This window comes from Pogona vitticeps, chromosome 4 (assembly GCF_051106095.1).
Source record: "Pogona vitticeps strain Pit_001003342236 chromosome 4, PviZW2.1, whole genome shotgun sequence".
NCBI lineage: Eukaryota > Metazoa > Chordata > Lepidosauria > Squamata > Agamidae > Pogona > Pogona vitticeps.
The window spans coordinates 216,201,631-216,215,449 of NC_135786.1; the positions used below are offsets into that span (position 1 = coordinate 216,201,631).

The 13,819-nt window shown below is 39.6% G+C and overlaps 1 protein-coding gene across 12 annotated transcripts in view; it reads right to left on the reverse strand.

Annotated features, from left to right (window-relative positions):
* Positions 1–2,314: 2,314 nt before the first annotated feature.
* UBR5 (ubiquitin protein ligase E3 component n-recognin 5) overlaps positions 2,315–13,819 on the reverse strand; it is a 97,883-nt gene continuing 86,378 nt past the window's right edge. For all 12 annotated transcript variants that reach the window (XM_078393629.1, XM_020783408.3, XM_020783413.3 and 9 more), the window contains 8 exons: positions 13,481–13,541; positions 12,535–12,710; positions 12,250–12,334; positions 10,275–10,430; positions 9,944–10,057; positions 7,869–8,013; positions 7,330–7,415; positions 2,315–4,874 (listed from right to left, as the gene is read on the reverse strand). In XM_078393629.1, coding sequence (XP_078249755.1) covers positions 4,662–4,874; positions 7,330–7,415; positions 7,869–8,013; positions 9,944–10,057; positions 10,275–10,430; positions 12,250–12,334; positions 12,535–12,710; positions 13,481–13,541 — 1,036 coding nt within the window. In that variant the 3' untranslated portion in view covers positions 2,315–4,661. The remainder of the gene's footprint in view (positions 4,875–7,329; positions 7,416–7,868; positions 8,014–9,943; positions 10,058–10,274; positions 10,431–12,249; positions 12,335–12,534; positions 12,711–13,480; positions 13,542–13,819) is intronic.

A 13,819-nucleotide genomic window follows, 5' to 3' on the forward strand; every position in this document is an offset into this window, starting at 1 on the left:
AGATGTCGCAGCTTGGGAGATAAAATGAAGGCATATAAAATTTAGCTGCATATGGAGAACTTTGATGGAGAAAATGTTTTCTTCCCAATCCCTAAATCTACAAGCCGGATCATGCTGAACGGGAAAAACCAAAGTATTTCCTTAACACAGCATATTACCAGACGTAGGAATAGGATAGCCAGCCAGTAACCGAGATGGGTTTAAAAAGATGATTAGATGAATTCATGGAGGATAAGACTTCCAGTGACAACTAGGCATGAGGCTATATTGTGCCACAAGAATTAAAAAAAAAAGACACTTCTGAATGATAGTTGTCAGAGAACAGTGAAACAGGATTGCTGCCCTCATAACCTGGTTGTGGACTTCAAGGTGATCTTTGTGGGAAATCAGATAAAGGTGGAAATGGGATGTTCATTCATTTAATTCCATAGGGCTCTTAAATTCATAAACTTGTGAAACATTCTCCTACTGAGCCGAGACCTTTCCTTAGCATGTATTTTAATACACACACACATTTTTAGCTTTAAAAAATACTGTACACAAAACAACTTGCATAAAATCAAGGCAATGCCAATGGACTCAATATAAGCCAAGGATTTGTAGGCCATTATTAAATCTAAAATGCTGCATCTACTGTAATTCCCAGCTATATTTCCTTACTAACTCACCAGTTCCACCTCACAAGCCTCACTGGAAATTATATTATGTTATTCCTCTTTGTTATCTATATCTGGGATTAATTAAGCCATCAACCATTGTCATTATTTATTGAACAATGCTTCCTGGAAGGGGACCCGAGTAGCCACATGAATCTTAATGGTCATTGTCATATGTGAAATACTACAATTTCTTGTGCCCAGGAAACAGTCTCTTTTTTAGGTAGGTCATATTTAACTGTATAGTGGTGCCTTGACTTATGAACGCCCTGACATACGAACATTCTGACTTACGAACAGCTCTGGCCGCAAAATGTTGCTTTGACTTGCGGCTGGACCTTTGACCTGCAAACGGAAAAGGGCAGGGGGGAAAGGTGGGAAATTCAAAAAACATAACCGTTGGTGGTGAAGAGGCTGCTTCTTTGTAGCTCTTTCACCCCAACGATTAGGGAAAGGGAGGCTCAGCCTCTCAGGTTTTTGGCGCTGCCTCTATCGCCATCTTCGGAGGCCTCCCGGGGCTTCCTTGCTGCCATGGGAAACCTCCTGGGGGTCCCCTGCCATTGCCGATCGCCACCCCGGGAGGTCTCCCATGGCAGTGGGGAAGGCCTGGGAGACCTCCGAAGGTGCTTTTTTTCTTTTAAAAAGTTCTGGGTGGGTTTTGGAGGGTAGGATTGGGCTGGGGGTATGTTTCTGTGCTTTGCTTGTTTTTTGGTTGTTGTTGTTGTTGTTGTTGTTTTTTTTGCAGTCCCAGCGTGGGACTTGCTCCAATGTTTATTTTTGGATTTGTTTTCTTTTTGTTTTTTTGCAGTCCCAGCATGGGACTTGCAGTGTTTTGTTTTTAATTTTTTTGTCTTTTTTTCCTTCGGCCGGAACAGATTAATCGGTTTTCAATGCATTCCTATGGGAAATGGTGCTTTGACTTACGAACATTTTGACTTACAGTCACTGTTCCAATATGGATTTAAGTTCGTAAGTCAAGGCACCACTGTATCAATATTTCCCATACAGACCCCTCTCACTTCTGAATTGTACTTGTCTACCAAAGGTCATAATAAAATATGGCAGTTAATCTTTAAAGTGCTGCAATGTTTCTGTCTTCTTTATTTTTCATTTTTGTTTCTTGCCTAACATGAATTTATACTTTTAATTTTTACTAGGATACTCTTTGTAAACTAAAGGATACAAATCATACTGACAGTCAGAAATAACTACTATATGAAATGTCCCCATCGCATTCAATTTCTATTATCCTCAAATTGCTTCTTCAGACTCTGTAGATGGAGCCATCCCAATGAAAATAATATCAAAATAATATAACTGCATAATACATGTACAATCTAGAGATTCATGAATCCTCAAGTCAGCAGGGTTAATCAATAGGGTAAAGCAACATACATGTATTTTTACTTCACCAAGCTCAGTAACTTCTGAGGAACAGACTTACAAACCCAAATGTTTCCAAAGTCAGAAAATTTCAGGAAGAGCTATATAAACCAGCACTGTATGACAGCAGTTATAATGATTTTTTTAAAAAAAGAAATAATTGTCCTAGACACCTGTTTCAAGACTTAAGTGTTCAACACTACTAAAGCTTTTCTATTAACTTTCCTTTTAATCTATCATATATTTAAAAGAAACTAACTTAAGTCAGACAGCAATGCGGTGTACAATTTTAATAAACATTTCTTATTAAAAGCTTGATACTGTTCAAATATACAGAGAAAAGCTATTTAAATAGCTACATATACATCTTAAGTAAATGACAGCATAAATCATTCTAGCTTTCCCCTTCGATTAGAGTATCAGCAAAGCTTTGCTTATGTTTGTGCACGCGCATCTCTATGTGTGTATATGTTATTAAGCTACTGTACAGGGCTTGTTAACTGCAGTTCATCCTGCTGTGATAGTTGTAAAACAGCTATGTTATATACAAAATTATACATATAACATATGGATATGCTATATATACACACAGGTTATATATATAACAATACTTTACAATATACATAGCCTTTCATAAGAGGGCTGTGGAGGAGATTAACAACATTAAGCCTCAACACCTCTGTGAGGTAGGTAGCTATCAATATTTTACAGAATGTGAGTAAGAGGCTGAGAGACATTATGAAAGTTGCCATTAACCAGTAGCAGATTCAGAAATAGAATCCAAAACTTAATATCCACTGAACACATCGAGAAACTCCATCCTTCTCCCTATAAGGGCTGCCACTGGGGACATGAATTATTTTATCAAAACATGCAGGGGGAAAAACTATTCAAAAAAGCACCTGATGTTATTATTTTTTAACTATACAAGTCTGGCATAGTCAGCTTTAAGAGAAGAGTTTTAAGAGTCTCCACTATACGGAGGTCACAGTTGTGCTCTAGAAAGCTCCCCAATGCCTGCCACAGAGTCTGGTGTCCTACAGAAGCAGGCCATTCTATCTTTAAGCTAAGGCAGAGAAAGGCGCAAAAGTTGTTGGCAAGGGAAAGTTAAGAAGAATGGTCCACTTTTGCAGAAATTCAGGCAAGTTCTCAGTGATGTGCAATTTCCCCCATGCCAACAACTCCCGAAAGAGAGGAAAGATGTAGGATAACAAATCCATCATTGGAAAATTAAATCCTGACTAATGTTTACTACAAAATGGTCAACATGCAATGATGCAGTCGTTTTCTTTCATACACTCCAATATTCAACAAAATAAGAGCCTAGCATACTGAAATTAACTGGACACACTCTCATATGCTCCAAAAATGAGCACTTTTAAAAATAAAAAACAAGCACTCTGTACGCATACCATAAAACATTTGGCAAAATTTTTGTGCTGACTAAGCAAGCCACATTGTCCCCCTCCACAGAGTCTGTTGAAAACAAGTGAGTTTGCTGAGCCCAGGCAACTGTGGGTTTTCTGCTAACTGTAAAATGTGGCCTGAACTGCTTCTGCTTTGTGATTGCCATTTACAAAATTTAGAGGGGCTTGTGGGCCACTGTGGTGTGTCGTGATAACTAAAAATATACAGGCTATGTAAATAAAAACTATTGTTTCTTCAGTATGACTTTGTACTTTGTCTGTAATTTATTAAAAACTGTAACAAGATACTTAAAAAAGGCTAGATACAAAAGTAGTTAAGCTGCTCACGAACATTAAATTTCTTCAAAATGTACCTTCAAATAATCATGATCTTATAAACATTTTACAGTTATCAGGTAGTGCCTAGGCTGAAAATGTAAACAGCTTGAGACACAGCAGAACAAGTGTCCAGGTTTGAGTTGGAAGTGGAACAAGACTGACTGCTCAAGGAAAGAGGGGTACAAAAATGTTGATTGTGAAGGATTAAATACTGTGCATTGGTTTCTTTTCTTATGTACAAAAGGATCCTCAATAAGGTATACAGATTACATGCAAAACATCAGTGGTGGTATTTAGTGTACCAGAGTCCAATGCAAATAGACAAAAACTGCAGCGGCAGTGGTTTTCGTAAGCAAATGTGAATGATTTCAACTCTTAGCTCTAAGTGGCAAGAACTTTTTATAAATTGAATATACATGATGCACAACTGCAGCCAACCACAAAATTAAACACAATTTTTAAAAAAAGTTAAAATAAAACACAGAACATACTTCATCTTTTATTTTGAAATTCCCTATTCCCTCTATACAAGAACCTTTGCTGAAACACTTTCCACAAAGGCAGCAGTGAATTTTTTTAAAGAACATTTTATATTTTCCCCCTCCCACAAAAAGCTAAATCACAGTGTAATTCATATTGTTCTGCTGTCGTCTTTGGCTGGAGTTTGACCAAGACACTGAGAACCAGCAAATGGTTACAGTCTAACATCTCTAGCACTTCCTCGGCTTTTGGATTGCAAACGGGAATGTTGCATTTAGTCATTGCAGTACCAGCAGGGGGAGTATGACAGCATTGCCTTTCATAAACTTTTATAGACAAATGGAAAATCTACAAAAATTAGCTAGTAATAATTACATTGCAATTCATATTTTATACTCTACACAAAACCAAAATTTTTGGTCTTAATGGCGAGTAACAATTTCTGTTTGAGAATCTGTTTAGAAGAATAAAGTGGGACATAAAGGCGAGAAATACACGTATTTGCTGTAGGAAGGTGTTGGTCATCTGGTGGCCTTATTGTGATTGATGGCATAGGCTGAAATCCTTCTTCACTAGCAGGCAAGGAAGGACTGGATGTCCAGAAGTAAACCTAAAGAGAACAAGGAAAAGAAACCTGTTACCATCTTCAATGAACACATCCACAACAGTTCTAGTGTCCACTTTTGTCCAGTTTTTCACCAGCATCTAACTATCCATGCGCCATAAACATCCACAGGAGGACAGTTTACCATTAAATGGTGTGAAGGGAAAGACCAGGGACAAGAGGTCTTTCTAGGAGTGCCTTCTCTCCCTAAAACATCTAAGGAGACTCAAACCACTCCATCACATACTCCACCCAGAAAGAAAGACCAAAGTGTAGACATCTGGGATTTAGACAAAAAGAACCAGAGGAAAAAGACTATGTCTCGTGCGGTGGACACCCAGGACCTAGAAAGGAACTGAAAGGGTTAAGTGTGGCCACACTGTCAGGACCTGAAATGGCGGGAAAAGAGGAGAAGGGGCGGGCTCTGGTAGAGGCGGGGATAGGGGATGTAAGAGAGAACAGGGACAACATCCCGGGTGGTTGGGAAACTGTGTGGATGCAGGACCCCTGGACGGGGAAGTGGGAACAGGTGTGTGTTCCCAAGGCTGAGGCGAAAAGCCGTAGGAGGAAAGGGTTACCTCAAAGACCTTCATACTGGGGTGAGTCGGAGACTCGGGAATGGAGGAGAAAGCTTAGAGAAGAAAAGGAAGCCATTGCCAGAGAGAACGAAGAGTTGCGGAAGATGGGGTGTTTTCTGGATCTTGGGGCAACTCGCAGGGAGAGGGATCCCCATGGTGGGGATGGACTGGGGATGAGGAAACCCGCTTCTGAGTCAAATGGAACCTGAGCTGGTAACAACAGACCCTGAGAGGGTAATTGCTGGACCCTGGAATTTAAACCCGGTTAACCTGTTTGAAGAGAATTTATGGTCACCCTTGAGAGAGCCGTTGCTCGAACAAGAGACATTACCAAGTGAATGTGTTAATGTTGAAGTTCCATTAGTTGAATTAATAAATACTGTACTACAAATCCGTTTGAAACGACTGAGTCTTGTGGTTTATTAAGAGAGAAGGAAGCCCACTCAAATGAACCTTCACAAATGGAGATTCAATTCTGCATTTCTGGGACTGAGGAAATACCTTCTTAAGCCACATAATTCCTATTCCTGCTTTAGATGCAAACTTCACTTCAAAGAATATAGAAAAACAGATTTCTGACAGCAAGTGAATCTTATGTTTTTTGTACAGCATATCCTTCTGCGATCATGAAGGTGGGGGTCAGCAATGTGGGATACACAAACACATTGTCCCATGGTTTCCCCAATTAGTGCCCTCAAAAGTCTGCTTCTCCCAATTGCTTCCCCTGACCCTATGTTTCATTTTTGTTTGTAATTTGAAAACATTTGTTTACGCTGAATGTCTAGAAAGCAGAAGAGCTTCTTCCCTGCTTTACTGACTGAACATGCTTCTGAAGGGAAAAGAAGAAGGTGGAGGAAGCTGAAGGCAGAGTACCACTGCTTTCAAGCTGGAAGAAAATCTCATCTCTGGATCGTGGGGAGCGAGTCGGAGTTAGGAAAGGAAGGGAGAAAGGGTTTATATTTGTGGGAAATACCATTATCAAAGTTAATTTTAGAATTTTAGAAGGATTTGTGTAGATGTAATCTGGGCAAACACATTTGCCTTTTTGTGAAACAGGTGCTTCAGTCAATCAGAAAATTGTGGGTTGCCTTGTCTACCTTCTAATATTGCCTATTTGCTTTTCCAATCACATGAGTGTTTTGCTGCTGCAATAAAATCTGGGGAAACTATTTTTACTATCTCCATATGGCAGCCATTTTGTAAACATGTTCAAAATACTTTGAAAAAAAAATACAAAACCTGAAAACCCCTGCCTGGTCAGTAAGGATTAAAATTATACAGAAACATTAGTGTGCAAAGAAACCATTATATCCAGTTAAGCCCTAGGTTAATACAGTCCGATGTCTTTATGAACACCTCCTCAACTAGCATTATATACATTCATGTGATTCGACAATAAGTGTAAATCTTGAAGTTGACAGCCCTGTCTAGAAAACTAAAATGCTACTTACTAGTTTCTTAGTGTTTTGCACTTTACATTTGTCACCACACAGTCTCTGCTTTAAAGAGAAGCCTGTTTGCCCAGTATAAATGGCTGATGCGATATTTGGTATAAAATTAAGGAGAGCTGAAATCAAAATGGGATGCTCATTGGGGCCTGTTGTTCACTTTCCCCCTTCTGTATACAGACTTCACGCTGTATCATAAATTGCTTTTGAAACTCAATTTTTCAAAATAAGGTTGCAGTACAGCATGAGCTGTTACTGCAACTCAATGTCCAAAGCTGTCTTGGGTGGGCTGAATTAATTCTTTGGATCCACATCAAAATGGTAAAGTATAAGTGGTTAGTTAAAGGAACACATCCTTGCTCCACACCACAGATCTGAAAGGATCTAGAACCTCTGAAGTATGAACTAACTCTGAGCAAGAGAAAGAACACTTACTAGATCTTGCCTTTCAGTCATACTCATTTTCTCAACTATGGACCAAAACCAACGCTTGAATTGCAGAAGCTTCTCAGCATTTTCTCCTATGGAAAAGTGAAATACATTAAAACAAGAGCAACAGATCATAGTATGTCCATGAAAAGTGTATCTAATGGAAATATTCTGGTTGTGCTGGGAGTATCATCCATGTATATGATTGGAATAAACACTACTGGTAGAATAGATTCTTGCATTCCATGCAGATTTTCATGTGTCATCTGTATGTTTTTCAATGAGTGAGGCTATTCTGAATCAGAACTGGGAGAGAAGGGATACAGGGGAAGGAAATGAACAGAAAACTCAGCTCCTAAAATGTTAGAACTGGCACTATGTATTTATGAAAATTCTCTGATTCACCCCCAGTTTTCCGAGAATTTGGATACAATATGACTTACAATAAAGTTATAAAATCAACAGAAAATTAAAAACAGAAATATGCAAATGAAGAAACCAGAATACTACTATTATTGTGCAATAAATAATGAGCAAAAATATACCTGATTCATCATTGAAAGAAGTAAAGCTGATCAGCATTTGCACATTTACTTCACCACAACCATTTACTAAAAGCCTGAAATCTTCTGCCGTCAAGTCTTCTAATGAATTCTTTGGAAGTACATCCAGCAGACCTTTCCTCATTGCCTGAAAAGGCCATAATATAAATTGTAATTTCAGCACTAATGAGAAATATATAGTGGCTGGTTACTAAACAGTGGGAAAGGTTAAGAACTACCTTCTGAGTAATTTCTAGCCACTGTACACAATTCTGTTTGCCATGGCAAATATTCTACCACACACTGTGAAGCAGAATGAAAGAATCTCCGGTTGTGACCCCACCACTATGCTGTATCTGTATAGGAAGAACACTATGTTACCAAGTTGGAATTGAATTATGATGGCTTTAATAGGGCTTTTGAGGTAAGGGAGATACAGTGGTGCCTCGCTTAACGAGCGCCCCGTACAGCGATGAATTCGCATAGCGATCCCTTTTCCGGGATCGCTAATGCGAAGGCATCACATCGGCCCCAGTGGGCGAAATTCGCATAGTGAAGATCAGTAAGCCTTTCGCTTACCGACCTTCGTTTTGCGACCCGCGGATCAGCTGTTCAGCGGGTCCAAAATGGCCGCCGGAACACCCGAAATGGCCGCGCGCAGCGTTTTTGCGCCCTCCCCTCGCTTACTGAGGGCGCGAAAATGGCTGCCGGACCCGGAAAACATTGCTGTATGGTGAGTTTTCTGCCAATGGCTTTTTTTGATCCATACAGCGATATTTTCGCATAGCGAAGGTTAATCCGGACCGGATTAACCTCGCTATGCGAGGCACCACTGTATTTGAATGGTTTTAACAATTCCACACTCCCAGTGAGCTTCCATGGTTGAGTGAGGATACAAAATCCGGCCTCCTAAATCATTGTCCATCCACTACTCTATCCACCACACCACACTGGGTAAGCTGGAAGATCATTACTAGTGCTTTACATTAGAGACAGGGGTGGTTAAAGACAGCTTGCCATTAGGCCACTGAATTTCCAAGTGTATCTGGATATCTCAGCAACACAGTAATAAAACAATCCCTTTCAACCAAACAAAGTTCAAAAGAAAGAAAGAAAGAAGCATCCTTCTAATTATGCCAGGCTTCTAAGCTGAAATGAGGAGATGGGAATTGTTCCTGAGCTCAGGAAGGGGCAAAGTGCAAGGAACAAAGCCTTGACAATTGTGGCTTGTGGCCTGCCCACTAAGACCAGCCAAAATCTGTGGAAACCTGATTTGAAGTATTTCAAACTGCTTCAGAAAATAAAAGCTAAAGTCACATCTTACCCGACCCTATCCCTCAAAATCAAACTATGACATCAACAGCTATCCAGGTTTCCCCAAATCAGCACTTTATCCTTCCTCTAGGCTGAAAGAACAACTGGAGCCAGTATGGGCATCCAGTTCCTCCCTGTCCAGCAGGTAATGGGATCTGAGGCAGGCAGAGAAGACATTTTATTCCAGTCCTGAGTGGCTCCTTCTTTCCTGCCTAATTGTTATTTTGCACCAATATTGTCAAACCACTAAGACGTTGGGACTAGAGGATGTTCCTGGCCATTGTACAAACAAAATGTTGTCAATGTAGGGGTCTTCTCCTGCAGGTTACCATTCCTTTGCAGCTTTTTAATCTTTAATTTCAAAACATTAAACTTGCACACAAAATGAAATCCTCTCTAATAATACAGAGCAGACACCGCCTTCCTGCATCGATTTCATTTCATTCTAACAAGTCCTAAATATTCCTCATAATCTAACACTATTCAAACACTAGTGTGAATTTTATCATTTCCCTTCCTCCTGAATCAGTGGTAAGGTACCACCAGAAAAACACAAAAATTTCCCCTTCCTACACCAGCAGATTTCTGTGCTCACTGCAGATTTGATAGTGCTCTAACATTCCTAAGCCTCTGTAACTCCATGGTCTACACAGAACTTGCTCTTTGTTTATCCATTTTAAGAGACAGTATAATTTGAAACAAATCATGCACCATTACGGCCTTTCAATTATATCAGGTCTAGAAAAGAATTTCACATCACTTACATGTAGAGGCTGTTCTGCAACTACTAACATTCTGTGTTCTGCATATTTCCGGACATATTCATAAACATTTTGAGGAGTGACTGGTATATTTACACCATTGGCGATAAGTTCCACCTAGAACAACCAGAATATGACAACACAGTTTTTTAAAAGACTTGTTAAAAGATTCACAACATTCAATTAATGGAAATGTACTGTATTTTCAAAGCAAAATTCAGTTCTTCTTAGTTTATGAAATCTGCCATTTAGATTTCTGAAGTACTCATTCCTTTAATAGGAAAGGGAGTGACTGATTCTGAATAGGCAGCATTAAACTGTATTTTATGCTTACCTGTCCTCCACCTTCCTCTTTGCATAGATCTATTGCAAATGCTAAATCCATTGCTGCAAACACAGCATCGGCGTCTGTACTCTGGGAAGCAAGGATAAGCTGACGCAAACTCTCGTACATAACCGCATCAAAAAAAGCGAAATCATGCCAGTTAACCTGAAAATAAAGTACAGGTGTAAAACTGCTTTTTGAGTTTTTATTATCAGTTCACTTCTTAGTTACTGTCCTGAGCACAGTATTGTGTGGAGCTTTTACAAGCATGGTGTCCATCATAGGCAATTTGTTGAGGATGAAGATAAACTGGTATCTTCCACCCCCTGATGAAAAGAAACAAACTGGACCAGGTGGTTCAGATGTAATGATCTCAGATCAATAAAGTAACAACTGTGTGCTGTCAAGTGGGTTCTGACTTGTGGTGATTCTTAGGGTTTCCTACTTATAGACAAACCAGAAGTTGTTTATTAGGCACTTCTTCTGGTAATGTTCTAGGACAATGGTTTCCAACCTTGGATAACCCAAATGTTCTTGGACTACTATTCCCAGAAGTCTTTACAACCAGTTTTGCTGGCTGAGATTTCTTAGTTGCAGTCCAAGAATATCTGGGTTACCCAATGTTGGAAACCACTGCTCTAGGATACTGCAGCTTGCCCAAGGCTACAGATACTGTACAGTGGTGCCTCGCAAGATGAACGCCTCACGGGACAAAAAAACGCAAGACAAATGGTTTTTTCGATCACTATGGTGCCTCGCAAGACGGCTTCTTCTATGGCCATGCTTTGCAAGACACCCCCCCAAAGACCGATGCCTCGCAAGATGAAAAAATTTCATCTGTCTTGCGAGGTTTCCATAGGAATGCATTACAATGCATTCCTATGGGAAGCTGCTTTTCACAAGACGATTTTTTCGCAAGACAGTGCTCCTTGCGGAACGAATTACATTCGTCTTGCGAGGCTCCACTGTATTGCCTCTTTCCTAGAAGGAACAGTGGAGATTTGTGTTCCAAAACCTTGGCTCTACAGCCAGATACTCCAGCTTAACAAAAAAGAAAACTATGTGGCCACTCTAGATATCCTGCCCTCCCCTCTTCCCCAGCTATGGTGCTGACATCACATCTTGTTTGAATTACACTTTAAACCAGAAAACTATGATTTAAACAAACTATAGGAGTATCAGCACCAAAGTCAGAAACACAAGAAGGATATTGATGCCTGATGTCCGCTTCCTCTTCCTCCCTTCTAACAGAGAACTCTTGAGTGATTTTCTACTTAGGGGTGGAAGCAGCACCTAACTTTAAACTGAAACCCGGATGGCGTAAGGGCAAGATTGTTGTAATCTGGCCCAACATTTTAGACATGTAAGCAATGTTGATTAAACCACACTGAAGTCCTACATTTACTGTGATGTAGTATTCAGGCTTTGGAAAAGTTATCTTTTTGAACAATAACTCCCACAATACTTCAATCAGCATGGGCATAGCAGTTATACTAGATAGTGAAGACAGTTGACAGAAAAAATATTGATTTAGCTAAACTATGGTGTGGAGGAGAGCACTGCAGAGACCCTGGACCACCAGAAAGACAAACAAGTGGATACTAGGGCAAATCAAGCCTATTTCTAGAGGCAAAAATGACAAAACTGTGGCTATCATACTTTGGGCACATCATGAGAAGGCAAGATTCTCCGGAAAATATAATAACCAAGAGTCCCTTTCCAGCTTTGCAGTTTTAAGATGATGACACTCCATAAAGGAAGACACAGTCCTGAGTTTACAGGAGATGAGCAGGACATTTTGGAGATCAATCATTTATAGAGTCACCATAAGTCACGGGCGATTTAACGTCACATAACACAACATAGCAATTGTACATCAAGAACAAAACAAAAACAATCCCTTCCCCTCAAAAAACCCTTTGCAAACTCTGATGTTATGCATATCTCTCTCTCATTCTCTCCCCCCCTCTATATATATGTTTACCTTTCTGCCAAGAAGAACTTTTATGACATGCCGATTTAATGTGATGGGACATAATTCATTCTGTAACAAGCACAACCCAAGAATTCTGAAAAACAGTATAGAAAATAACATTTTAAAAGAGAATGACTGAAAACAAGTCAAAAGAAAAGTATAAAAACAAACAAGTAGTGCCTTATCTTCCAATTTTAGCTGAACTTCTACGACAGGTGTTTAATTCCTTTACACCCATTGTCTTCTTTTATAGATTTTTTTTTGCAAAATATGCAAATCAAAAGAACACCTTACCTGCCAATATTTCTGAAACAATTTAGCCTGGCTTCTGTGTTTTTGCCAGGCCTTGGTGTATAAAAACCACGCTTTCCAGGTTGATAGAATAGTGGTGCATTGTCATCACCATCATCTGTATCATCCAACTCCATGTCCACAACACTGCGACTAGACCCATGTCGCTTTCTATTTTCCTTTTGAAGAAATACAGAATTAAAAGGGATGTTGGCTATGGCCCTATTAAGAACTATATCAAAGATACAACAACTGAAAAAAGTAAATTAGATGCTAACACTGATGCAGTGAAACTATTTAAATATGGACTAGATCTAGTTTTAGATGTAGTCCTTTCAAGCACTTTCGGAATGAAGACAGAAGATGAGGAATAGACTTATGCTGATGTGTTCCATATCTTTATTCTCCCCCATGCACCAGAAAGATGTATTAATGAATGAGCTCAGGGGACTTTGAATGGTGATTATGTGAGACTCACTCCCAATGAGTACGGCAACAAATTACATGAACAAACCCCAGTGTCAACTTCTAGCTTCATCACAGAATATGATCTTCATCTATGCCAAATCTGAGCATAGAAATTATAAGGCAAGTCACCCATGTTGTAAAAAAAGTTACCATCTGTTTCATTAATAAAATCAAACACAAGTTATAAGCGGGAGCTGCAACACAATATTGTGATCTTGAATGCTGTTGTTTAGAGACTCAGTCTGGTATGCTCTTTTCCAGCATAACCTTCAGTGGGCAGAGGTTTTTCAACCTTTTTTTTTTTGTCTTATTTCTGTAACCTGTGGCACTGGATAAGACCCACAGTCCAGTTTGATTATCCCTATACCAGACACAATAAATCTTCTTGGTGAGCCCATTTTGTCCCCTCAGATAGTTCACAGTATTTTCTATATACTTTAATGTCAAGCAAATAAAGTAACAGTTAAAGCAGGCATCTTACTTGCACTTTATCAGATGAATCCAACAAACCAAGGTCTAGGATACTGTCAGCTCCATTTTCCCTTTAATAGAACAGAAGAGAAATCAGAATCAAATGTAATAATTAAAACTGCAGCTGAAGAGGGTGGCAGCCAGTAGAAAATGCACCACACTCAAGTTGCCCAAAGGATGCATGGAATTGCGCTAAATCCAACCCATAACATTACATTTATACTCCATCTTTCTTCCACAGAGGTCAAGGCAGCATACCAATGATTTCCAGGTGGTTTTCCATCCATGCTCTAACACCTGACTGGTTTCAGCAAAGTTTGCTGCATCACATGTATTCAGACCATTTCCT